This window comes from Leuciscus leuciscus, assembly GCF_965113295.1.
Source record: "Leuciscus leuciscus genome assembly, chromosome: 4".
NCBI lineage: Eukaryota > Metazoa > Chordata > Actinopteri > Cypriniformes > Leuciscidae > Leuciscus > Leuciscus leuciscus.
In genome coordinates, this window is record NC_138728.1 from 762,092 (window position 1) to 786,717 (window position 24,626).

At 41.5% G+C, this 24,626-nt stretch overlaps 1 protein-coding gene across 1 annotated transcript in view; it reads left to right on the forward strand.

Annotated features, from left to right (window-relative positions):
* The window catches only part of ptpro (protein tyrosine phosphatase receptor type O), a 68,853-nt gene extending 44,431 nt beyond the window's left edge, over nucleotides 1-24,422 (forward strand). The window contains exons 15-28 of the mRNA XM_082166751.1: nucleotides 152-272; nucleotides 1,676-1,744; nucleotides 8,984-9,067; nucleotides 10,397-10,432; nucleotides 11,110-11,191; nucleotides 11,295-11,385; nucleotides 13,162-13,238; nucleotides 14,615-14,749; nucleotides 14,829-14,951; nucleotides 15,764-15,918; nucleotides 16,621-16,756; nucleotides 19,458-19,566; nucleotides 21,217-21,709; nucleotides 21,824-24,422. Of these exons, the coding sequence (XP_082022877.1) occupies nucleotides 152-272; nucleotides 1,676-1,744; nucleotides 8,984-9,067; nucleotides 10,397-10,432; nucleotides 11,110-11,191; nucleotides 11,295-11,385; nucleotides 13,162-13,238; nucleotides 14,615-14,749; nucleotides 14,829-14,951; nucleotides 15,764-15,918; nucleotides 16,621-16,756; nucleotides 19,458-19,562 (1,214 nt within the window). The 3' untranslated portion in view covers nucleotides 19,563-19,566; nucleotides 21,217-21,709; nucleotides 21,824-24,422. The remainder of the gene's footprint in view (nucleotides 1-151; nucleotides 273-1,675; nucleotides 1,745-8,983; nucleotides 9,068-10,396; nucleotides 10,433-11,109; nucleotides 11,192-11,294; nucleotides 11,386-13,161; nucleotides 13,239-14,614; nucleotides 14,750-14,828; nucleotides 14,952-15,763; nucleotides 15,919-16,620; nucleotides 16,757-19,457; nucleotides 19,567-21,216; nucleotides 21,710-21,823) is intronic.
* The last annotated feature ends 204 nt before the right edge of the window (nucleotides 24,423-24,626 follow it).

The window sequence follows — 24,626 nt, forward strand, 5'->3', positions numbered from 1 at the left end:
TCAATATGTTGTAATAAAAAACAATATATTATTCTGTATATCTGTTATATAATTTAATATATTGGGAAATATATTTTCTTTTCATGAGGGCAGTCAGAACCAGTGTGTTCATGGCGTGTGTGTGTGTGTGTGTGTGTGTGTGTGTCTGCAGTGCGCGAGATGAACCCGAGTGTGGCAGCCATCTCTGCGCTGGCGGTTCTCAGTGTCCTCCTCATCAGTCTCCTGGTGCTCTTCCTGCTGGTGTTACGCAAGAAACACATGGAGCTGAGCCGGTGAGAAACTCAAACCAGCGAAACCACCATAACCACTGACTCGAGTCAGCACAATCACTTCTGCCGTCTGCGGTTCATCAGCTGATGCGTTTGCCAGAGAGGGTCATGAAGGATCATTATTAGCTGCAGATACATAATCTGATAATAATCGAATTCATCTTTAGTTAAAAAATGTAATATAGTCTATAATATAATATATATATATATATATATATATAAAAGTTAGATATATAACTATATACAAACTATATTTTATATATGTACACTACCGTTCAAAAGTTTGGGGTCAGTAAGATTTGTAATGTTTTTAAAAGAAGTCTCTTCTGCTCACCAAGGCTGTGTTTATTTGATTAAAAATACAAACAAAAACAGTAATATTGTGAAATATTATTATAATGTAAATCATCTGTTTTCTATGTGAATATACAGTAAAGTGTAATTTATTCCTGTGATCAAAGCTGAATTTTCAGCATCATTACTCCAGTCTTCAGTGTCACATGATCCTTCACAAATCACTCTAATATGATGATTTGATGCTCAAGAAACATTAATTATTATTATTATCAGTGTTAAACTGTTGTGTACAATTTTTTTTCAAAATTCTTTGATGAATAGAAAGTTCAAAAGAACAGCATTTTATTTAAAATAGAATATTTTCTAACATTATAAATGTCTTTACTGTAACTTTTGATCAGTTTAACTCATCCTTGATGAATAAAAGTATTGATTTATTTTATTTCTTTCCCCCAAAAATAAAATAAACATTCTTACTGACCCCAAACTTTTGAACGGTGGTGTTTAATGTTACAAAAGCTTTAGATTTCAGAAAAATGCTGTTCTAGCATCATAGCATCATGAAATAAAAATGTAAATAACTGTTTTCAACACTGATAATAATCATAAATGTTTCTTGAGCATCAAATCATCATATTAGAGTGATTTCTGAAGGATCATGTGACACTGAAGACTGGAGTAATGATGCTGAAAATTCAGCTTTGATCACGGGAATAAATTACACTTTATTGTATATTCACATAGAAAACAGATGATTTACATTGGAATAATATTTCACAATATTACTGTTTTTGTTTGTATTTTTAATCAAATAAACACAGCCTTGGTGAGCAGAAGAGACTTCTTTTAAAAACATTACAAATCTTACTGACCCCAAACTTTTGAACGGTAGTGTATATATATATATAAAGTTGGATATATAACAATATATAAACTATTTACTAGTTTATAATATACTAAATATACTAGTTATATATACTAAAACTACATTTTTATATAATATATATATGTATTTATACATACATATTTATACATATATATAAAGTTGGATATATAATCATAAACTCATCAATATTCAGCATGTGTCTGACGTCTGTGTTTGATTTCAGGGATTGCGGCGCTGAAACCTTCGTCAACTTCGCCTCGTTCGAGCGGGACGGGAAGATGCCGTATAACTGGTATGAGCTCGTGCGTTTCTCTGTCAGTCACACACTGTCACACAGTCGATTATCAGTGGCACTCGCACAGACAGACAGACAGACAGGAAGTGACATCACTCTCGGTGAAACTCACACACACACACATGATTAATATAAGAGCTTAAAGAGGGTCAGTAAAGGCAGATTTTGGGCTGTTAATAAAGTCAAAAGTTTTTTCTGTCACTATTTCCTGCTGAGATGTTTTAGTCCTTCAGAGGATCTTCCTCAGACTCGTGAAGCAACGGCAACACCACGGTTTCATATGTTAATTAGCAGAATAAAAACTGACCTTAGAAAAGCACAATGAATTTACACAAAACTGGTGCTGGGCAACGATTAATCGCATTGGCTAACGTATCAGTAAACGCCCACTGTTATGATTGGCTAACGTGTCAGTAAATGCCGACTGTTATGATTGGCTAACATGTCAGTGAACGCCCACAGTTATGATTGGCTAGCGTCTAGCGTGTCAGTAAACGCCCACTGTTATGATTAGCTAGCGTGTCAGTAAACGCCCACTGTTATGATTGGCTAACGTGTCAGTAAACGCCCACTGTTATGATTGGCTAACGTGTCAGTAAACGCCCACTGTTATGATTGGCTAGCGTGTCAGTAAACGCCCACTGTTATGATTGGCTAACGTGTCAGTAAACGCCGACTGTTATGATTGGCTAACTTGTCAGTGAACGCCCACTGTTATGATTGGCTAACGTGTCAGTAAACGCCGACTGTTATGATTGGCTAGCGTGTCAGTAAACGCCCACTGTTATGATTGGCCTAACGTGTCAGTAAACGCCCACTGTTATGATTGGCTAGCGTGTCAGTGAACGGCCACTGTTATGATTGGCTAACGTGTCAGTGAAATGCCACTGTTATGATTGGCTAGCGTGTCAGTAAACGCCCACTGTTATGATTGGCTAGCGTGTCAGTAAACGGCCACTGTTATGATTGGCTAGCGTGTCAGTAAACGGCCACTGTTTTGATTGGCTAACGTGTCAGTGAAATGCCACTGTTATGATTGGCTAGCGTGTCAGTAAACGCCCACTGTTATGATTGGCCTAATGTGTCAGTAAACGCCCACTGTTATGATTGGCTAGCGTGTCAGTAAACGCCCACTGTTATGATTGGCTAACGTGTCAGTAAACGCCCACTGTTATGATTGGCCTAACGTGTCAGTAAACGCCCACTGTTATGATTGGCTAGCGTGTCAGTAAACGCCCACTGTTATGATTAGCTAGCGTGTCAGTAAACGCCCACTGTTATGATTAGCTAGCGTGTCAGTAAACGCCCACTGTTATGATTGGCTAGCGTGTCAGTAAACGCCCACTGTTATGATTGGCTAGCGTGTCAGTGAACGGCCACTGTTATGATTGGCTAGCGTGTCAGTGAACGGCCACTGTTATGATTGGCTAACGTGTCAGTAAACGCCCACTGTTATGATTGGCTAGCGTGTCAGTAAACGCCCACTGTTATGATTGGCTAGCGTGTCAGTAAACGCCCACTGTTATGATTAGCTAGCGTGTCAGTAAACGCCCACTGTTATGATTGGCTAGCGTGTCAGTAAACGCCCACTGTTATGATTGGCCTAACGTGTCAGTAAACGCCCACTGTTATGATTGGCTAGCGTGTCAGTGAACGGCCACTGTTATGATTGGCTAACGTGTCAGTGAAATGCCACTGTTATGATTGGCTAGCGTGTCAGTAAACGCCCACTGTTATGATTGGCCTAACGTGTCAGTAAACGCCCACTGTTATGATTGGCTAACGTGTCAGTAAACGCCCACTGTTATGATTGGCTAGCGTGTCAGTAAACGCCCACTGTTATGATTGGCTAGCGTGTCAGTAAACGCCCACTGTTATGATTAGCTAACGTGTCAGTAAACGCCCACTGTTATGATTAGCTAACGTGTCAGTAAACGCCCACTGTTATGATTGGCTAACGTGTCAGTAAACGCCCACTGTTATGATTAGCTAGCGTGTCAGTAAACGCCCACTGTTATGATTGGCTAGCGTGTCAGTAAACGCCCACTGTTATGATTGGCTAGCGTGTCAGTGAACGCCCACTGTTATGATTGGCTAGCGTGTCAGTGAACGCCAACTGTTATGATTGGCTAACGTGTCAGTAAACGCCCACTGTTATGATTAGCTAGCGTGTCAGTAAACGCCCACTGTTATGATTGGCTAACGTGTCAGTAAACGCCCACTGTTATGATTGGCTAACGTGTCAGTAAACGCCCACTGTTATGATTGGCTAACGTGTCAGTAAACGCCCACTGTTATGATTGGCTAGCGTGTCAGTAAACGCCCACTGTTATGATTGGCTAGCGTGTCAGTAAACGCCCACTGTTATGATTGGCTAGCGTGTCAGTGAACGGCCACTGTTATGATTGGCTAACGTGTCAGTGAACGCCCACTGTTATGATTGGCTAGCGTGTCAGTAAACGCCCACTGTTATGATTGGCTAACGTGTCAGTAAACGCCCACTGTTATGATTGGCTAGCGTGTCAGTAAACGGCCACTGTTATGATCGGCTAACGTGTCAGTAAACGCCCCTGTTATGATCGGCTAGCGTGTCAGTAAACGCCCACTGTTATGATCGGCTAATGTGTCAGTAAACGCCCACTGTTATGATTGGCTAGCGTGTCAGTAAACGCCCACTGTTATGATTGGCTAACGTGTCAGTAAACGCCCACTGTTATGATTGGCTAGCGTGTCAGTGAACGCCCACTGTTATGATTGGCTAGCGTGTCAGTAAACGCCCACTGTTATGATCGGCTAACGTGTCAGTAAACGCCCACTGTTATGATCGGCTAACGTGTCAGTAAACGCCCACTGTTATGATTGGCTAGCGTGTCAGTGAACGCCCACTGTTATGATTGGCTAGCGTGTCAGTAAACGCCCACTGTTATGATCGGCTAACGTGTCAGTAAACGCCCACTGTTATGATTGGCTAGCGTGTCAGTGAACGCCCACTGTTATGATTGGCTAGCGTGTCAGTAAACGCCCACTGTTATGATTGGCTAACGTGTCAGTAAACGCCCACTGTTATGATTGGCTAACGTGTCAGTAAACGCCCACTGTTATGATTGGCTAACGTGTCAGTGAACGGCCACTGTTATGATTGGCTAAAGTGTCAGTGAACGGCCACTGTTATGATTGGCTAGCGTGTCAGTAAACGCCCACTGTTATGATTAGCTAACGTGTCAGTAAACACCCACTGTTATGATTGGCTAGCGTGTCAGTAAACGCCCACTGTTATGATTGGCTAACGTGTCAGTAAACGCCCACTGTTATGATTGGCTACGCCCACTGTATGATTGGCTAGCGTGTCAGTAAACGCCCACTGTTATGATTGGCTAGCGTGTCAGTAAACGCCCACTGTTATGATCGGCTAACGTGTCAGTAAACGCCCACTGTTATGATCGGCTAACGTGTCAGTAAACGCCCACTGTTATGATTGGCTAACGTGTCAGTAAACGCCCACTGTTATGATTGGCTAACGTGTCAGTAAACGCCCACTGTTATGATTGGCTAACGTGTCAGTAAACGCCCACTGTTATGATTGGCTAACGTGTCAGTAAACGGCCACTGTTATGATTGGCTAACGTGTCAGTAAACGCCCACTGTTATGATTGGCTAGCGTGTCAGTAAACGGCCACTATTATGATTGGCTAACGTGTCAGTAAACGGCCACTGTTATGATTGGCTAACGTGTCAGTAAACGCCCACTGTTATGATCGGCTAACGTGTCAGTAAACGCCCACTGTTATGATCGGCTAACGTGTCAGTAAACGCCCACTGTTATGATCGGCTAGCGTGTCAGTAAACGCCCACTGTTATGATTGGCTAACGTGTCAGTAAACGCCCACTGTTATGATTGGCAAACGTGTCAGTAAACGCCCACTGTTATGATTGGCTAACGTGTCAGTAAACGCCCACTGTTATGATTGGCTAACGTGTCAGTAAACGCCCACTGTTATGATTGGCTAACGTGTCAGTAAACGGCCACTGTTATGATTGGCTAACGTGTCAGTAAACGGCCACTGTTATGATTGGCTAACGTGTCAGTAAACGCCCACTGTTATGATTGGCTAACGTGTCAGTAAACGCCCACTGTTATGATCGGCTAACGTGTCAGTAAACGCCCACTGTTATGATCGGCTAACGTGTCAGTAAACGCCCACTGTTATGATTGGCTAGCGTGTCAGTGAACGGCCACTGTTATGATTGGCTAAAGTGTCAGTGAACGGCCACTGTTATGATTGGCTAGCGTGTCAGTAAACGCCCACTGTTATGATTAGCTAACGTGTCAGTAAACACCCACTGTTATGATTGGCTAGCGTGTCAGTAAACGCCCACTGTTATGATTGGCTAACGTGTCAGTAAACGCCCACTGTTATGATTGGCTACGCCCACTGTATGATTGGCTAGCGTGTCAGTAAACGCCCACTGTTATGATTGGCTAGCGTGTCAGTAAACGCCCACTGTTATGATCGGCTAACGTGTCAGTAAACGCCCACTGTTATGATCGGCTAACGTGTCAGTAAACGCCCACTGTTATGATTGGCTAACGTGTCAGTAAACGCCCACTGTTATGATTGGCTAACGTGTCAGTAAACGCCCACTGTTATGATTGGCTAACGTGTCAGTAAACGCCCACTGTTATGATTGGCTAACGTGTCAGTAAACGCCCACTGTTATGATTGGCTAACGTGTCAGTAAACGGCCACTGTTATGATTGGCTAACGTGTCAGTAAACGCCCACTGTTATGATTGGCTAGCGTGTCAGTAAACGGCCACTGTTATGATTGGCTAACGTGTCAGTAAACGGCCACTGTTATGATTGGCTAGCGTGTCAGTAAACGGCCACTGTTATGATTGGCTAACGTGTCAGTAAACGGCCACTGTTATGATTGGCTAACGTGTCAGTAAACGCCCACTGTTATGATTGGCTAACGTGTCAGTAAACGCCCACTGTTATGATTGGCAAACGTGTCAGTAAACGCCCACTGTTATGATTGGCTAACGTGTCAGTAAACGCCCACTGTTATGATTGGCTAACGTGTCAGTAAACGGCCACTGTTATGATTGGCTAACGTGTCAGTAAACGCCCACTGTTATGATTGGCTAACGTGTCAGTGAACGGCCACTGTTATGATTGGCTAAAGTGTCAGTGAACGGCCACTGTTATGATTGGCTAGCGTGTCAGTAAACGCCCACTGTTATGATTAGCTAACGTGTCAGTAAACACCCACTGTTATGATTGGCTAGCGTGTCAGTAAACGCCCACTGTTATGATTGGCTAACGTGTCAGTAAACGCCCACTGTTATGATTGGCTACGCCCACTGTATGATTGGCTAGCGTGTCAGTAAACGCCCACTGTTATGATTGGCTAGCGTGTCAGTAAACGCCCACTGTTATGATCGGCTAACGTGTCAGTAAACGCCCACTGTTATGATCGGCTAACGTGTCAGTAAACGCCCACTGTTATGATTGGCTAACGTGTCAGTAAACGCCCACTGTTTTGATTGGCTAACGTGTCAGTAAACGCCCACTGTTATGATTGGCTAACGTGTCAGTAAACGCCCACTGTTATGATTGGCTAACGTGTCAGTAAACGCCCACTGTTATGATTGGCTAACGTGTCAGTAAACGGCCACTGTTATGATTGGCTAACGTGTCAGTAAACGCCCACTGTTATGATTGGCTAGCGTGTCAGTAAACGGCCACTGTTATGATTGGCTAACGTGTCAGTAAACGGCCACTGTTATGATTGGCTAACGTGTCAGTAAACGCCCACTGTTATGATTGGCTAACGTGTCAGTAAACGCCCACTGTTATGATCGGCTAACGTGTCAGTAAACGCCCACTGTTATGATCGGCTAGCGTGTCAGTAAACGCCCACTGTTATGATTGGCTAACGTGTCAGTAAACGCCCACTGTTATGATTGGCAAACGTGTCAGTAAACGCCCACTGTTATGATTGGCTAACGTGTCAGTAAACGCCCACTGTTATGATTGGCTAACGTGTCAGTAAACGGCCACTGTTATGATTGGCTAACGTGTCAGTAAACGGCCACTGTTATGATTGGCTAACGTGTCAGTAAACGCCCACTGTTATGATTGGCTAACGTGTCAGTAAACGCCCACTGTTATGATTGGCTAACGTGTCAGTAAACGCCCACTGTTATGATTGGCTAACGTGTCAGTAAACGCCCACTGTTATGATTGGCCTAACGTGTCAGTAAACGCCCACTGTTATGATTGGCTAACGTGTCAGTAAACGCCCACTGTTATGATTGGCTAACGTGTCAGTAAACGCCCACTGTTATGATTGGCTAATGTGTCCGTAAAAGCGTCCGTCATTATGATCTGAACACACACTGTATACTGTATCAGTGTAGACAATGTCAGTCATTATAATGGCTTCTGTTTGCTTCTGATGCAACGAAGGCAAATGAACGCTAGTGGGCGGGGCCTATTGTACAAGTGGGCGGGGCCTATGCTGCAATGATGTATTACTATTGGCTGATGTCTTGCTCTGGAGGCGGGCATATGCAAATGTTTTTGTCCATGTGACGCAACAGATCCCACAATATCCATACCAGCCGTTTTTGGAGCTTGATTAAATACTAACAATGAGGCATTTAATATGAATGAAATTATGTTTATAATGAGGACGCTTTAAGCTCTGACACTTGCAGGATGTTTTAATGTTACAAAGACCTCGAATATGTCAGAAGATCACGGCAAATCTGATTTCTCATGTCGCGACCCCTTTAATATCAGTCATTTCACTGCTTCTCCAGTAAATGTGTCTTGATTTAAGAATGTTGAGATATTTGTGCTGGAGAACGAGAAGAAGCTCATATTTAATATGGTGCGTCGCATCAGATATGATTGAGTTGCACGCATGTGTGTTTTCTGTTGTGCGTCTGTTAATATCCAGCTGAGACGATCAGATGATTTCTGTCAAGTCAGTCACACACACACACACACACACACACACACACACACACACACACACACGCGCACACCTGTGCCCATGACACTGACTGCATGAAGCGTTCATTAACCTGTCGAACACTAATGAAATATGCTCAATCATCTGTGTGTGTGTCACTATTACTAATGGAGCATCATGTTTTGTCCCCAACTTTTTGCCCTTGGTCTTTTTTTATGTCTTTTGCTTTTCTGTTTTGTTGAAACGGCTTCAGGCGCAGGAGTCTCTTTGCGTTCCTCACGCTTCTGCCATCCTGCCTTTGGACTGACTATCTTTTGGCCTTTTATATTAATCCGTGGTAAGTATCGGCACGGCCGACGCTGAGCTCTGGAGACTCAAACACACACACACACACACACACACACACTGTAGACTGACTGTAGATACAGACTGAGCTCCTGATTCTGTGTCTGACTCCAGCATGACACTAACGCTCTGCATGACGTCTCTCTCTCTCTCTCACACACACACACACACACACACACAGCTGTAGCCCGACAGTTTCACGTCCTGCATGTTTGCTCTAGTTCCTCTGTTCTGTGTTAGACTGAATGCATTTTTCTCCTTTTCTATTCCTTTGATTTCCTAGAGGAATGTTCCAGGTTTGATACGAGCTGAGCTCTGGTGACAGCTGTCAATCACCACAGGAAATAATAACAGTAATGCACTTATGATGGAAGTCTACGGGGAAAGATTTACAGTTATAAGAGATATAATGGAGAAATGCTATTATTTATAAAATTATATATGCATTCGATAATGCATAACGCATAATACTATTGTTAAAAAAAGAAAAAAAAAATTAAAATGATTAAATGTCCATAAATGATTCAAAACACTGTATAATCACAATTAAACATGAGTTAAAATCATATGGAAGGGCTATAGAAAAAAACGAATAATTATGACATATTTAATATTTAATATATTACATTTGAATAAAATTTTAAAGAAAAAAAATACAATAAAATATATTTAATCAAATAAAATGTAGGTAAATTATAAAATGCAAAAAAAAAATGTTTTGAAACTTTATATATATATATATTATATATATAAAAAATCCTTTTTATAAATTCTAAAGAAAATGCTGTTTTGAAAATAGATATATAAATAAATGATATATACATACATATGTATATATTATATAATTTAAATTAAATTATAAAAGTTTAAAAAATATATCAAATAAAATCTATATCAAATAAATGTGTATAAATTATTAAATAAAGAATACATAATATATATTTTAAACAATATATAAATAATATTATATTATAAAAAATATTGATATAAACTCTAAAACAAATCCTAAAAGTTCGCTATTTAATATACATTTATATAAATTATTTTGAAAAATTAATACTGTTTAAAAAAAAAAAAAAAACTGTGATTAAACATTATAATATGTGATCAGATCTCTTACTAAGCATGTCTATCTCAAGTCCTGTCAGAGTTTTCTGTGAATGAGTGTGTGTGGTTCAGGACGCCAGCGCTGAAGCTCGAGAACCTGGAAATGCATGTTTAGTTTGTAGGATTCAGATCTTCAGGAGTTTGATCTGTTGTGTGTGTGTGTGTGTGTGTTGATCTCGGTTCACTGACGCTTCTGTGTGTGTTTGACCTGCAGGAGCAAAACTGCACTGAAGAAGAGGAAACTAACCAGGTAGGTAATACTGGAGTCAAACCATCCTGTGTGTGTGTGTGTGTTGTGCTTTATTTAGTGCACTCGTATTAAAGAGCCTCGTTCTGACTGTGTGTCAGGGTTCGTACAGAAACTGTAAAATCAAATCCCAGGACTTTAAAGGACTTTTCATGCACTACTTTTTGTTTTTTTTCAAGGACTACAATCAGAGATCTCACTTATCAAACAATATCTTTTCGTTATTATCTTTTAAATTCTAAAAAAGGTCAATAAAAATAAACAAATAAAACAAAATGGTAGAAATAAAGTGCAGCACAAGCAATGACTGCGGTGACTTTAACCATTGAAAGGATGCGATGATAAAGATATCGCTTTCTTTATTCAAACTGAGTTTTTCTCTCATGAATATATGATTGAGTTGAAGAATTAAAGCTGTATCATATACTCAGATCTTTATGAGCAATATCACACTCATAACCGTGCGAAACGCCTCTATATCAGACAGACTGCAGCGCTAATTTTGTGTGAAAAGATCGTTTTCTCAATAAAATGTCAAATAAATTTCCTATATATTGTCTTTCAATAATTCAAGCACTTTTCAAAAACTTCTTCATAAATATGAGTAAAATTCCCAAAAGTCAGATTGAAGCACTTTAAACTCGTGTGTGAACCTGTTGTGATGATGTTTGTGTCTTCAGTCCAGTTCAGCTCAGTGATTTCGACGCCTACATCAAAGACATGAGCAAGGATTCGGCGTACAAGTTCTCTCTGCAGTTTGAGGTAACCGAACACATGAAGGACACGCGTGTGTCTGTGTCAGGCCTCTGTGTGTGTGTGTGTGTGTGTGTGTTTGTGTGTGTGACTGCTGTGTCTCATCCGTCAGGAGCTGAAGAGTGTCGGTCTCGATCTGTCTCATGAAGCTGCTGATCTGCCCGTCAACAGACCCAAGAACCGCTACACCAACATCCTGCCCTGTGAGTGGCCGGCCTGAAAGCCATGCCCACTGTAGTCATAGCAACACTGCTCTCATTGGCTACGGCTACAGCTAAGTTGAATAATCAAAACAACCAGATGAAAAACATTATAAAACTTTGTAAAGGAATAATCTAATCCTCTATAAATAATTTTAATGATATTGTTGAGTCAATATCAGAGTTTCATTTTAAAACGATTTAATTATTATAAGTATAAAATATCATATATTTACTAGTGCTGTCAAATCAATTAATCGCATCTAACAAAAGTTTGTTTGTATTTAATTGATGTATATATACACACACACACACACTCTCACACACACTCACTCTCTCTCACACACACAAACTCACTCAAACGCACTCACACAAACTCACTCACACACACAAACTCACTCTCACACAAACTCACTCTCTCACACACACACTCACTCAGTCAAACACACTCACACAAACTCACTCTCTCACACACTCTCACACACAAACTCACTCTCACACAAACTCTCTCTCACACACTCACTCACACACACACAAACTCACTCTCTCACACACACTCACTCAAACTCACTCACACACAAACTCACTCAAACACACTCACACACAAACTCACTCGCTCACACACACACACTCACTCAAACACACTCGCACACAAACTCACTCACTCACTCTCACACTCACTCAAACACACTCACACAAACTCACTCTCTCACACACTCACTCACTCTCACACACACTCACTCACTCACTCTCACACAAACTCACTCACTCACTCACTCTCACACAAACTCACTCTCACACACAAACTCACTCTCTCACACACACACTCACTCACTCAAACACACACAAACTCACTCACTCTCTCACACACTCACTCACTCTCACACACAAACTCACTCACTCACACACAAACTCACTCTCTCACTCAAACACAAACTCACTCACTCAAACACATTCACACACAAACTCACTCGCTCTCACACACTCACTCACTCACTCACTCGCTCTCACACACACACACACAAACTCACTCTCTCTCTCTCACACACACACTCAAACACTCACACACAAACTCACTCTCACACACAAACTAACTGTCTCACACTCACTCACTCACTCAAACACACTCACACACAAACTCACTCTCTCACACACAAACTCACTCTCTCACACACAAACTCACTCACTCAAACACTCACATACAAACTCACTCTCTCACACACAAACTCACTCACTCAAACAAACTCACTCACACACAAACTCACTCACTCTCACACACACAAACTCACTCAAACACACACAAACTCTCACACACACACAAACTCACTCACGCACTTAGACAAACTTACTCTCACACACAAACTCACTCTCTCACACACGCACTCATATACAAACTTTAATGTTAGATGTGATTAATTGATATGACAGCACTAATATTTAAATGTAAAATATGAAAATATATAAATGTTTGAGAGTGTCAGAAAGCTTGATAATATCATCTGTGATGTTTGATGGCGCTGAACTCTTTCTCACTGGTTTTATTCTCGCCAGTATTACAGGAGTTTAGTTCATCAGTGCATTTTTGGCAACTAACGCACTGATGTATGCGTTATGCGAATATATATATGAAGTTGAAATGCCTTGTTGTGCGTTTCCCCGAAGCAGAACTCATCACTGAACAGCCTGAGCTCACACTAGATCTGTCCTGAGAGCTTCATATGCATTATTTCAATGGAGATTGAGTGTATGATTATTTATGGAATATTTGTTTGGTGTCAGATGACTTCAGTCGAGTGAAGCTGATCTCTCTGCACAACGACGAGGGCTCGGATTACATCAATGCAAACTATATTCCTGTAAGTATATCATCAATATCTAATCATTTGTGAACAAACAAGTATTCATTACTTCAATGAGCTCAACTGTGATTTGTATATGTACATTTCTGAAATACATAACTTAGTTTCCTCTGATAACAGATCACTGTAAACTGTAATATGCACCAAGGTTATTTTCGTAAACGAAAACTGAAACTAAGACTAAAACTATTGGTCAAAAAACATTTTCGTAAACTGAAATAAAATAGAAATTTCAACATTTAAAGGGATAGTTCACTTTGAAATTAATTTTTGGTATGTTTTAGCTTACCTCAAGGGCATCCAAGATGTAGGTGTCTTTTTTTCCGCAGTAGTTTCAATTTTGATATTTTTAGGTCAAACCGTTCTTGTCAGTCAGTCATAATGCAAGTCTATGGTCACGGTCTCAAAACACAAGCACAGAGTCCAAATTAAAACAATTCCCCGTCGTCCAAATTAAACAATTCCCCATCGTAAGTACACATTGATGGCCTAAGACACGAAACGAGCGGTTTGTGTGAGAAAACGAACAGTATTTGTATCGTTTTTACCACTTATACGCAGCCATGTCAAAGTGATCTGATCTGACGTGTACGCAGACTGGTGCATAGATATATACACTAGATGTCGCCTTAAAGACATTCGTTCCAATGAACTGCCGTAGACAAGGCGACATCTAGTTAGGGTATATGATTTTATGATGAGTATATGATTTTAAACGATGCAATAGACAAAAAGCATAAATGGATCAATACAAGAATAATGTTTGAAAGGATTAATCATTGAAATAACCTTAAAGAATAATCATAATAATCATACGCATATCCTTTTCTTTTTCTTATATACGCCACGTTGAACAAGATTTCATTTTTAATATTATATCATTTTTACTTTTTAGTTGCATTTGTTTGGTTCTTTGTTCATCCTCAAACAATTATTTTATTTTTATTATTAAGAGGTTTGCACAAGAGTTAGATGTAAACTGCAAACATTATTAAATGTCTTTAACTGGAAGTGTTCTGTTAACTCTGCTAAACTATCATTACTAAAACTAAAACTGAAACTAAAAATATAAAAACTAAAAAGAAATGTGTTCACAAAATAAAAACTAAACTAAAACTAACAAAACCATTAATGATGCTAACTAAAACTAAACTGAAATTTATAGGAAATTTGAAAATGATATAAAAAAATTTAAAAAAAATTAAAATGCAAAACTATAATATCCTTGATATGAACTTGTGCACTTTCTGTAAAGCTGCTGTGAAATGATGTGTATTGCGAAAAGCGCTGTACAAACAAACGTTAATTGAATTGAATACGAACTGTTAATGAGCCAGATGTTCAGTGTGTGATGATGTGCCTCTGGTCTGCAGGGTTATAACTCTCCGCACGAGTACATCGCCACTCAGGGGCCACTGCCCGACACCAGGAACGAGTTCTGGAAGATGGTCCTGCAGCAGAAGTCCAACATCATCGTCATGCTGACCCAGTGCAATGAGCGCAGGAGGGTCAGTTCCCATGGCAACCGCCTCTGATGAGCTTGTGTTGACACTAGCGTATGCTAACGGTGAATGTGCTCGTGTGCAGGTGAAGTGTGATCACTACTGGCCGTTCACTGAGGAGCCGGTGGCGTACGGAGAGATCACAGCCGAGATGCTGTCCGAGACCGACTCTCCCGAGTGGACCATCAGAGACTTCAGACTGGGATATGTGAGGACAACAACACGACAGACAGATAGACGGATAGACAGACAGATAGATGGATATAGACAGATAGATAGATGATAGACAGATAGATATAGACAGATAGACAGCTGGATGATAGACAGATAGATATAGACAGATGGATAGACAGACAGATAGATGGGTAGATATAGACAGATAGACAGCTGGATGATAGACAGACAGATGGATAGATATAGACAGATGGATAGATTGATATAGACAGAGATATAGACAGACAGATAGATATAGACAGATAGACAGATGGATAGACAGACAGATGATAGACAGATAGATGGATAGATATAGACAGATAGACAGCTGGATGATAGACAGATAGACAGCTGGATGATAGACAGATAGACAGCTGGATGATAGACAGATAGATATAGACAGACAGATAGATGATAGACAGATAGATGGATAGACGGAGACAGATAGATGATAGACAGGTAGATGGATAGATATAGACAGATAGACAGCTGGATTATAGACAGATAGATGGATAGATATAGACAGATAGACAGCTGGATGATAGACAGATATAGACAGACAGATAGATGATAGACAGATAGATGGATAGATAGACGGAGACAGATAGATGGATACACGGAGACAGATAGATGGATAGATAGACAAGACGGATAGACAGACAGAGTATTATGTCATCTAATGGTTGTGTGTGGCTCCTCCTCAGGCTGATGAGACTCAGGATGTTCCGAAAAAGACAGACAGACAGACAGATAGATGGATAGACAGAGTATTATGTGATCTGATGGTTGTGTGTGGCTCCTCCTCAGGCTGATGAGACTCAGGATGTTCTGCACTTTAACTACACGTCCTGGCCCGATCACGGGGTTCCCACAGTCAACGCCATCGAGAGCATCTTACAGTTTGTGCAGATCGTCCGGCAGCAGGTCAACAGAACCAAAGGCCCGATCGTCGTCCACTGCAGGTGAGAGCCCGTCAGCTGAGTGTGTGTGAGAGAGTGTGTTTGAGAGTGAGAGTTTTTAAAAGTGAGTGTGAGAGTGAGTGAGTGTGTGAGAGTGTGTGCGAGAGTGTTTGTGTGAGTGTGTGTGTGAGTGAGAGAGTGTTTGAGTGAGAGTTTGTGTGTGAGAGTGAGAGAGTGTTGTGTGAGAGAGTGAGTGTGAAAGTGTATTTGAGAGTGAGTGTGTTTGAGTGTGTGTGTGAGAGTGAGTGTGAAAGTGTATTTGAGAGTGTGAGAGAGAGTGTTTGTGTGTGTATGTGTGAGAGTGAGTGTGTGTGTGTGTGTTTGAGAGTGTGTGTTTGTGTGTGTGTAAGATTGAGTGTGAGTGTGTGAGAATGAGAGTGTGTGTGTGTGAGAGTGAGTGAATGTGAGAGAGTGTGAGAGAGTATGAGAGTGTGTGTGTGTGTGTAAGATTGAGTGTGAGTGTGTGAGAATGAGAGTGTGTGTGTAAGATTGAGTGTGTGAGAATGAGAGTGTGTGTGTGAGAGAGTGAGTGAATGTGAGAGTGTGTGAGAGAGTATGAGAGTGTGTGTGTGTGTGTGTGTGTGTGTGTGTGTGTGTGAGAGAGAGTGTTTGAGCCTCTCTGTTTGAGGCTTTGCTGAGATGAGACAACAGCTCTTCACAAGTGTTACATGATGCTCATGTGTATGTGTGTGTGTGTTCCCTCAGTGCTGGAGTGGGTCGGACCGGCACGTTCATCGCTCTGGACCGTCTGATGCAGCACATCCAGGAGCACGAGTACGTGGACGTCCTGGGCCTGGTGTCGGACATGCGCTCGCACCGGCTCTCCATGGTGCAGACTGAGGTACACAACCTGTGTGTGTGTGTGTGTGTGAGAGAGAGTGTGTGTGCGAACGTGGACATCCTGGGCCTGATGACGTCGGGCATGCGCTCGCACCGGCTCTCCGTGGTGCAGACTGAGGTACACAACCTGAACAACAGAAAAAATGTTTTGTGAATGTGTGAGAGAGTGTGTGTGTGTGTGTGTGTGAGCAGTGTTGGGGTAGTTACTCAAAAAAAGTAATTAGTTACTAGTTACTTCTGTAAATTGTAATGAGATTACTTTACTAGTTACTGCATTTGAAAAGTAACTTCACTACTTATTACTTTACTTTCCCATTTCTTAATTTACCCTGTAGATACGGACAAACATCATAGCCCTATCATCACTTAGCCTGTCCACATAGTGTTTATAAATGTAGCCTATACAAAATGGCATGTAAAACCATATGAAAGAACAATATCCATGTCTGCACAAAGAAATATGCCTCACTGTAAAATCCACAAACAACAGGATAAAGGACAAATGTCCGCGGTGGTAGACACATAATCTGGACTGGACTGGGACAAAAAAAAATCGGCCCTGGCATTTTGGCCATAATAATAATAGCACACTAATATGCATATATTGTAAAACAAATGCACTGAAAAATAAAGGAAACTTTCATAATTAGTTTTGTACTAATTTCTATACTTGAAAGAGATATAAGCACATGATCTTTTATTTTGATGGAAAACATGGTTTACAAACGCGTCTCATTAAATTTATAGTAAATTACGGTAATCGTCAACTATGCAGATGTGGAAATAATGTGTTACTGGGTAATGGGTTCCTACACTCATGACATAGCCTAAGGGGCTGTTTACACCTGGCCACTTCATGTGTTTTCTCAGATCGGATAGCTATCTGATTTATCAAAACGATTCCATTTACACCTGGTCACATAAATGTGTTTTTGCAAAACGGAATAACGGATTTAAATCCGATCTTCAATTCCCGCGCTATATGCAGATTTAATGGAATGCACGTCAGTCACCGAAAGCAACAGATATGAGTTTCATTTTATTGATCATCAGCTAAAATTTCAAAGACCGCAATAAAAGAGAGCGGCAACAGCCCTGGTAAGATCATTTCGTTTCTTAAGAATTTACTTTTAATGATGATGATTGTGTGTTAAGCGTCTACGACTTACTTTCACTTTGATTTGCGATAGTTTGCACGTTGGCAATGAGATGCTCAGCTTCTCATCTGAGGTGATGCGTGTTCCAGTAGCGTCGTCATATCTGGCTATAACATTACATATAGCCTATAACACGCTCTCACACGTTTATTTTTTTAGCATTTTTGGGAGGAGTACAATTTACATATGTGGTTTCAACAACCAGATGCATTTACACTTGTCCAGTTTCGTCAGGAATGCGGCCCAGACCACCTCCTGAAGTGGTTTGAGTGATCGGATTCAAATCCGTCTCGAATGCGTTTCGGAGGGCATTTACACCTGGTCTTTTCACGATCGGATAGCTATCCGATCTGAGAAAACGCATGAAGTGGCCAGGTGTAAACAGCCCCTAAGTGTTTTGAAAGTAACTGTTAGTTCTGCTTACCGCTGGCTCTACATTTTCTCACCTCTGTCCTTATCCTCCTCACTATCCTCATCATCAGCCACAGGAGCTGATGAAGGTCCTGCTGCTGCAGAAAACATTTTGACACATTTTACAGCGTCTGCTTGAAGGGCCTGTGTCTATTTTTCACGCTAATTTTCTCTGCACATTCCTTGCGTTTCTTCTCCATCTCTCAGACTATTTTGACAGATACACACTGACACACTGCACGCTCGCTCAAAGCCCAAAGGGGGAGGTGTTTAAAGATGTGATTGGACCAGCCCAGTGTCAATCAAGAAAAGAGCCAATGGGCCAAGGTGTTTCATGAGCCGGTCAGCTATCAGGAAAAAAAAACTGACGAAGACTTTAACTAATGCATTACACCGGCACGCACTTACTTAACCCAGCGCCGCCAATTAAGCAAAACGAATGGGCCGCCGATGTACGAGTTTTATGGTCCGTAAAAAAAAAAGAAAAAAAAATTGAGATGTCGACCCAAAAGGCACGTCAGCCCACTGGGAATCTCCCGGTAGTCCCGATGGCCAGTACTTGCTGCCTGAGCATACAAAGTGCATTTCACGCGAATATTTTTGTCCTTTCGAGCAATAAACTGAAAGTAATGTGAATATCGCCACTGGCCGAAACCCCCTGTCTCCGTCTCCTTCTCCAGTTCCCGCTCCCCTTCGCACCAGCAGCTACGTCACTCAAATCGATCTCTATGACAACGGTGCAAGCGCACACACACACACACACACACACACACACACACACACATGCACGCAGCACAAACAGATCAGAGCTTTACACGCAGGCAAACACGACTTGGGTAACGCAGGAAACCGTGTTTCTATAGTCTAGTAAAGTAGTGTAGTTACCGATATTTTTAGTGTAATGCGTTACTTTATTTCGTTACCCAAAAAAGTAATATTGTTACTGTAATCCGTTACTTTGTAACTCGTTACCCCCAACACTGGTATGAGTGTGTTTGAGTTTGTTCAAGTGTTTGTGTGATTGTTCGAGTGTGTGTGTGTGTGTGTGTCTCTGAGTGTGAGTGTAAATGTAAAAATGCAGAAAGTTGAACGTCTAAGGAAAGTCCCCTTAAAAACGTGTGTGTGTGTGTGCAGGAGCAGTACGTGTTCATCCATCAGTGTGTCCTGCTCATGTGGAAGAAGAAGAAGCAGCTGTCGCACACTAGTGATGTCATCTACGAGAACGTCAGCAAGTCCTAATGAAGTGAGTTCAGTTTCAAACGATACACAACCCAACTTCTGGTCCGCAAAAAGTGATAAGGATATAATGCAAGATCACGCGTGCAAGAGACCGGAGTTCTCACGCGAGACCGAAATTGTTATTAAAAATCATTGCGAACCAAATTGTCTGTGCGCTGATTTGCAGAGAAAAAGAAAAACAGATTATGCATGAGGAAATAAGAGAGACGAGAGCAAGGATTGTGTTTCTGCAGAGAGAGTCGGGGGTAAATAAATAATTTTGCTGCTGGTCAAGCAGATGTTTGTGCTTTATTTCTGTTTGATATAATTGTAAATATATCTATTAAAATACTGATATTCTGGTCTGTAACTCCTCCCCTGTCTCTCTCTCATCTGTCATGAGGAGCTTTCGCATCGAGGAACATCTTCATCGTTCCTAGAACTATTGGCGGACGTTCTCGGATGTTGGAGTGTTCGTAACGCAGGAACTGGGAACGATTTTAGTTCTAGGAACTCGTTTTAGAGGAACTACTTTACTCCTACCTCAGAGTCGGTCTACACTAGCTCTAGAGGAACTCTCCGTGACGTTAGTGTTCGCTGATTGGCCGAACGCACGCGAAACACCAGCACCCGCCATTTAAAAAAAGCGAAATGCACAAATTAGCTATAGCCTATATATTTACTCCACAAACTAACTCTACGAACATGTATGACAGCGATAGATGAAGCTCTCAACCATTACTCTGAGGAGAACATCCAACACAACTTTGAGGAGACCAAGAGAAACATGATTATGTGTTTCTGCTCAGCAACACTGGACATCAATCACACGCCATACGCTAATAACTCTTCATTACTGTCTACTTTTTATGTATAACAGTTCTATCTAATAACGTATTAGACAGATTGTAAACTAATGAACAGGAGAATGCGAGCGCTGTGTGTTCAGTCGTTCTCAGCGCCGTCAAAATAAAAGTCAAAATAACAAGCGTGTCTCAACGTCACTTCAGAGTTCCTACTGGCGGTGCGAACGCAACCAGGAAAACGTTCCTATGGGAACCATTAGTTCTCGGCCAATCAGCGAACACTAACGTCATGATAGTTCCTATAGACCTTATGTAGCCCCGCCCCTTTTCAGCGCTGCACTCGTTGTCTTTTGACTTCCGGTCTGTATTTTCACAGCGATTTTGCATGTTTATTAATGAACGGCTCGTTTTAAAATCTTCCCGGTCGACTGACATTAGTTCAGTCATCTGCTTTAAACATCACAGTCCTCATGATAACTTTCGTTAACTTTACATTAAGTAAATCCACTTCAAAAGCTAATTACTCCTGGACAGCAGCGCCATAGAGATATACAGAGCGATCGCAAACACGGAAGTTAAAAGACAATATTCTAAAGATGGCGGCGCCCTCGTTTCTCTGGCGCATAAGGTCTATAGCGCTGGTGTAGACCGACTCTGAAGGAGGAGTAAATTAGTTCCTCTAAAACGAGTTCCTAGAACTAAAATTGTTCCCAGTTCCTGCAGTCCAAATAAACACGGCAAAATCCGGAACTTCCGCCAATAGTTCTAGGAACGCTGAAAAGGTTCCTCGATGCGAAAGCGTGAACTCAAATCGTGAAGTGTGAACTCTGCATAATACTCAGGTGTGTCTCGCTCTGTTCTTCCTCCAGGTCTGATTCATCGACACCGACACCGAACCCATCGACCGCAGAGGAGAATCTCACACTCATCTACTTCCCATACAAGCTCTTATTTAACGACAAAACAAATCAAATGCCTTAAAAAAACGAGCTGCCTCGTTCTCCCGGCCCGACGGATCCGTCAGCATCCCGTGTTTTAGTTTGTGTGTGACTCTCAGGATCATCTGCGCTTGTTTTAGGCCGGTGTAAAGTGTGTGTTGTGAGTTTATATCGCACTCTGTCTGTAATAGAGTTAGTTTTCACGTCTTCAGAAGAAGCCGAGCGGTTCGAAAACAACGTTTTGGACCTTTACTCCTCCATCACTGCCACACACTGATGCGCTCGAGCCGCTCGAGGGATGAAGCAGCGGAGGAGGGGGTTCCCAACAGACCATCATATCTGCTACTGTGTGTGAGTGTGTGTGAGAGAGTGAGTGAGTGAGAGTGAGTGTGTGTGTGAGTGAGTGAGTGATTGTGTGTGTTGAGTAAATGTGTGAGTTCAGTAAATGTGTGAGTGTTTGAGTGAGTGTGTGTGTGAGTGTGAGTGAGTGAGTGTGTTGAGTAAATGTGTGAGTTGAGTAAATGTGTGAGTGTTTGAGTGAGTGTGTGTGTGTGAGTGAGTGAGAAAATGTGTGATTGTGTGTGTGAGTGTTTGAGTTTGTGTGTGTGTGTGTGAGTGAGAGAGTGTGTAAGTGTGTGATTTTGTGTGTGTATGTGTGTGTGTGTGTGTGAGAAAGAGAGAGAGAGTGAGTGTGTGTGAGTGTTTGAATGTGTGTGTGTGTGAGAGAGTGAGTGAGTGAGATTGTGTGTGTGTGTGTGTGTGTGTGTGTGTGAGAGAGTGAGTGATAAAGCAAGGAAAGAGGGATTTTCCGAACAGACTGATGACATCTGAGGTCGACGCTGCGCTTCTGTGTGTTTCTGCTAAAGCTTCATCACACACACACATCAGCTGAACCTCCGGCTTCATCTGCACACACTGGATCGTCACTGCGTCGAGTTTGAGCTCGTCGACTCGTTCCAGTGGCATTTGCACAATTCCAGTGAAGCGGCTGCGGTCGGACTGAATGTGAGCGTCCAGCAACTCGTATATCGTCATCATCATCATCATCACCATCATCTTCATCACTGCTGAATCTGACACTGATGTCGTGTTGCATGCTGCAAAAATGAAAGACTTGAGATTAGTCTCATCTTTAGGTTTAGACTCGAGCTCAGAGTCCCAGCTGACAGGGAACGTTAAATGAGTAGCTCACTTCAGAGTTATAATCTCCTGATAGTTTACTCACACACACGTCATCCGAGATGTTCACGTCTGTCTTTCTTCAGGTTTCTGAGGAAAACATTCCTCATTCCTCATGTCCTCAATGGGGTTCAGCGGGTCGAAGGTCCAGATGTGAGTTTCAGTGCAGCTTCAAAGTCTCGACACGATCCAGCCGAGGAATAAGAGTCTTATCTAAACAAACCAGCCCACATTTTAGAACAAAATACACATTTATATACTTTTAACCACTAATGCTGGTCTTCCACTAGCTGTGATGCGACATCAGGTTGAAAGGTCAACCGTGACGTAGGCGTAAGAACAGACCCAGTGTTTATAAAGAGAACGTGCAAACACTGAAGTGGGTCGCACACCGGACGAGAAGCGCCGCGTCTCGGACAACTCGAGGTATCGCACACCGGACGCGCACTTTCTCAGTCTATGGCCAGCAATATTGTTATGTTTAAGGACATCATGGAATTAAGATATTGTCTGTACTATGTTATGATTGTACTGTACAATTAAATACAATCGTTGCTAAGTCTGCAGTCTGAACACTTTACCTCAGAGCGTCCGTTAGCTGAAAGAATTGAGAATCTCACCTGGAAATCCGATAACATCAGCATTGTTCATCCACTCAGCTGATTTCTGTGAATGAATGTAAACTAACTGTATATTGCAGCACAGGGTGAAGTCAGTATATACATTAACAACGATTTGAAACAAATATAATGTAAATTTAATATAAAACTGTGTAAATGGGGCTCTGTGGCGCTGCGCTTCTCGTCCGGTGTGTGTGACCCCCTCAAGTCAAACGCCCTTTACAGAAACAAAAAGGTAAAACAACGATGTCGGACGATTGTGAAGTTGGAGGAGAAAATGAGATGGAGTTTTTCACCCTATCCTACATTTCTGACCCGGAACACGCATGACCTTTCAACCTGATTACGTAATGTGTGTCGCATCACAGCGAGTGCAAGACCAGCATTTGTGGTTAAAAGTATATAAATGTGTATTTTGCTCTAAAATGTCGGCTGGTTTGTCTAGATAAGACTCTTATTCCTCGGCTGGATCGTGTCGAGACTTTGAAGCTGCACTGAAAGGACCTTCGACCCGTTGGACCCCATTGAAGTCACTATATGGAGGAACATCCTGGAGTGTTTTCCTCAGAAACCTGAAGAAAGACAGACGTGAACATCTTGGATGACGTGAGTGTGAGTAAATGATCAGGAAATTTTAATTAAAGTGAACTACTCCTTTAATAGAACGTTCATTCAAAGTTATCTGGTCTTTAATAATGTCCTCGAAACATTAACATCATTCATGGAACGTTTCATTCTAAAGCATTTTTTAAATGTTAAATGAAACAATGTATCCTTGTTTCAGAATGTTCAGAGAACATTCAAATGTAACGTTCCCGAAGAATGATACAAAATGGAATGTTGAGCATTTAAAAAAATTCAAAATGCTTGTAGAATTTTCAGAGAACGTTCAGAAATGATGTTTCCGAACGAAGCGTTTGTTTTGTCAGCTGGGCGGTTATTTACACACTTGCCTGTTCTGTCAAACACACGAGTGAGTTTACAAATGTCTGGCGTTTACAGGCTGTTTCCCTCATCTGAGATGTGAGTTTTATAATATCAACATGGCACTGAGCTGTAAATACTGTTTATTTCAAGAAGAAATGACAAAAGAATCGCTGTATTGTGTTAAAATGAACTGGTTGGTCTTGATAAGAAGGAAACGGTGGATTCGGAGCGGACGGGCCACTTCACTTGATCAGTTTTCTTTCGTTTGTGTCCAGGTCAAATTCGTTTGTCTTTTTGGTGCCATTCTTGTGTATTGTGTGACTTCAAGTAGCAGAGCAATCCACAATCGCCATCAGAGTTTTAATGTGTGTTTGTTTGGAAAAAAAATAAACGTTTGAACACGTATTCCTACGAGCAGGAGATGGAGTCGTTTTGTGTGACAAACACGTCTTTATTTTTTGGCACTTTTTCAGACTCCTCTATTAGAAGTGTGTGATATGCATTAATATCGGTTCTGTTTATCGGTAGATGTCGACCGATATATTGGTTTCCCGATATTTAAGCATTTTCCCATAATCGGGTATAGATTTTGTAATATCGGATTCTCCGATAAAT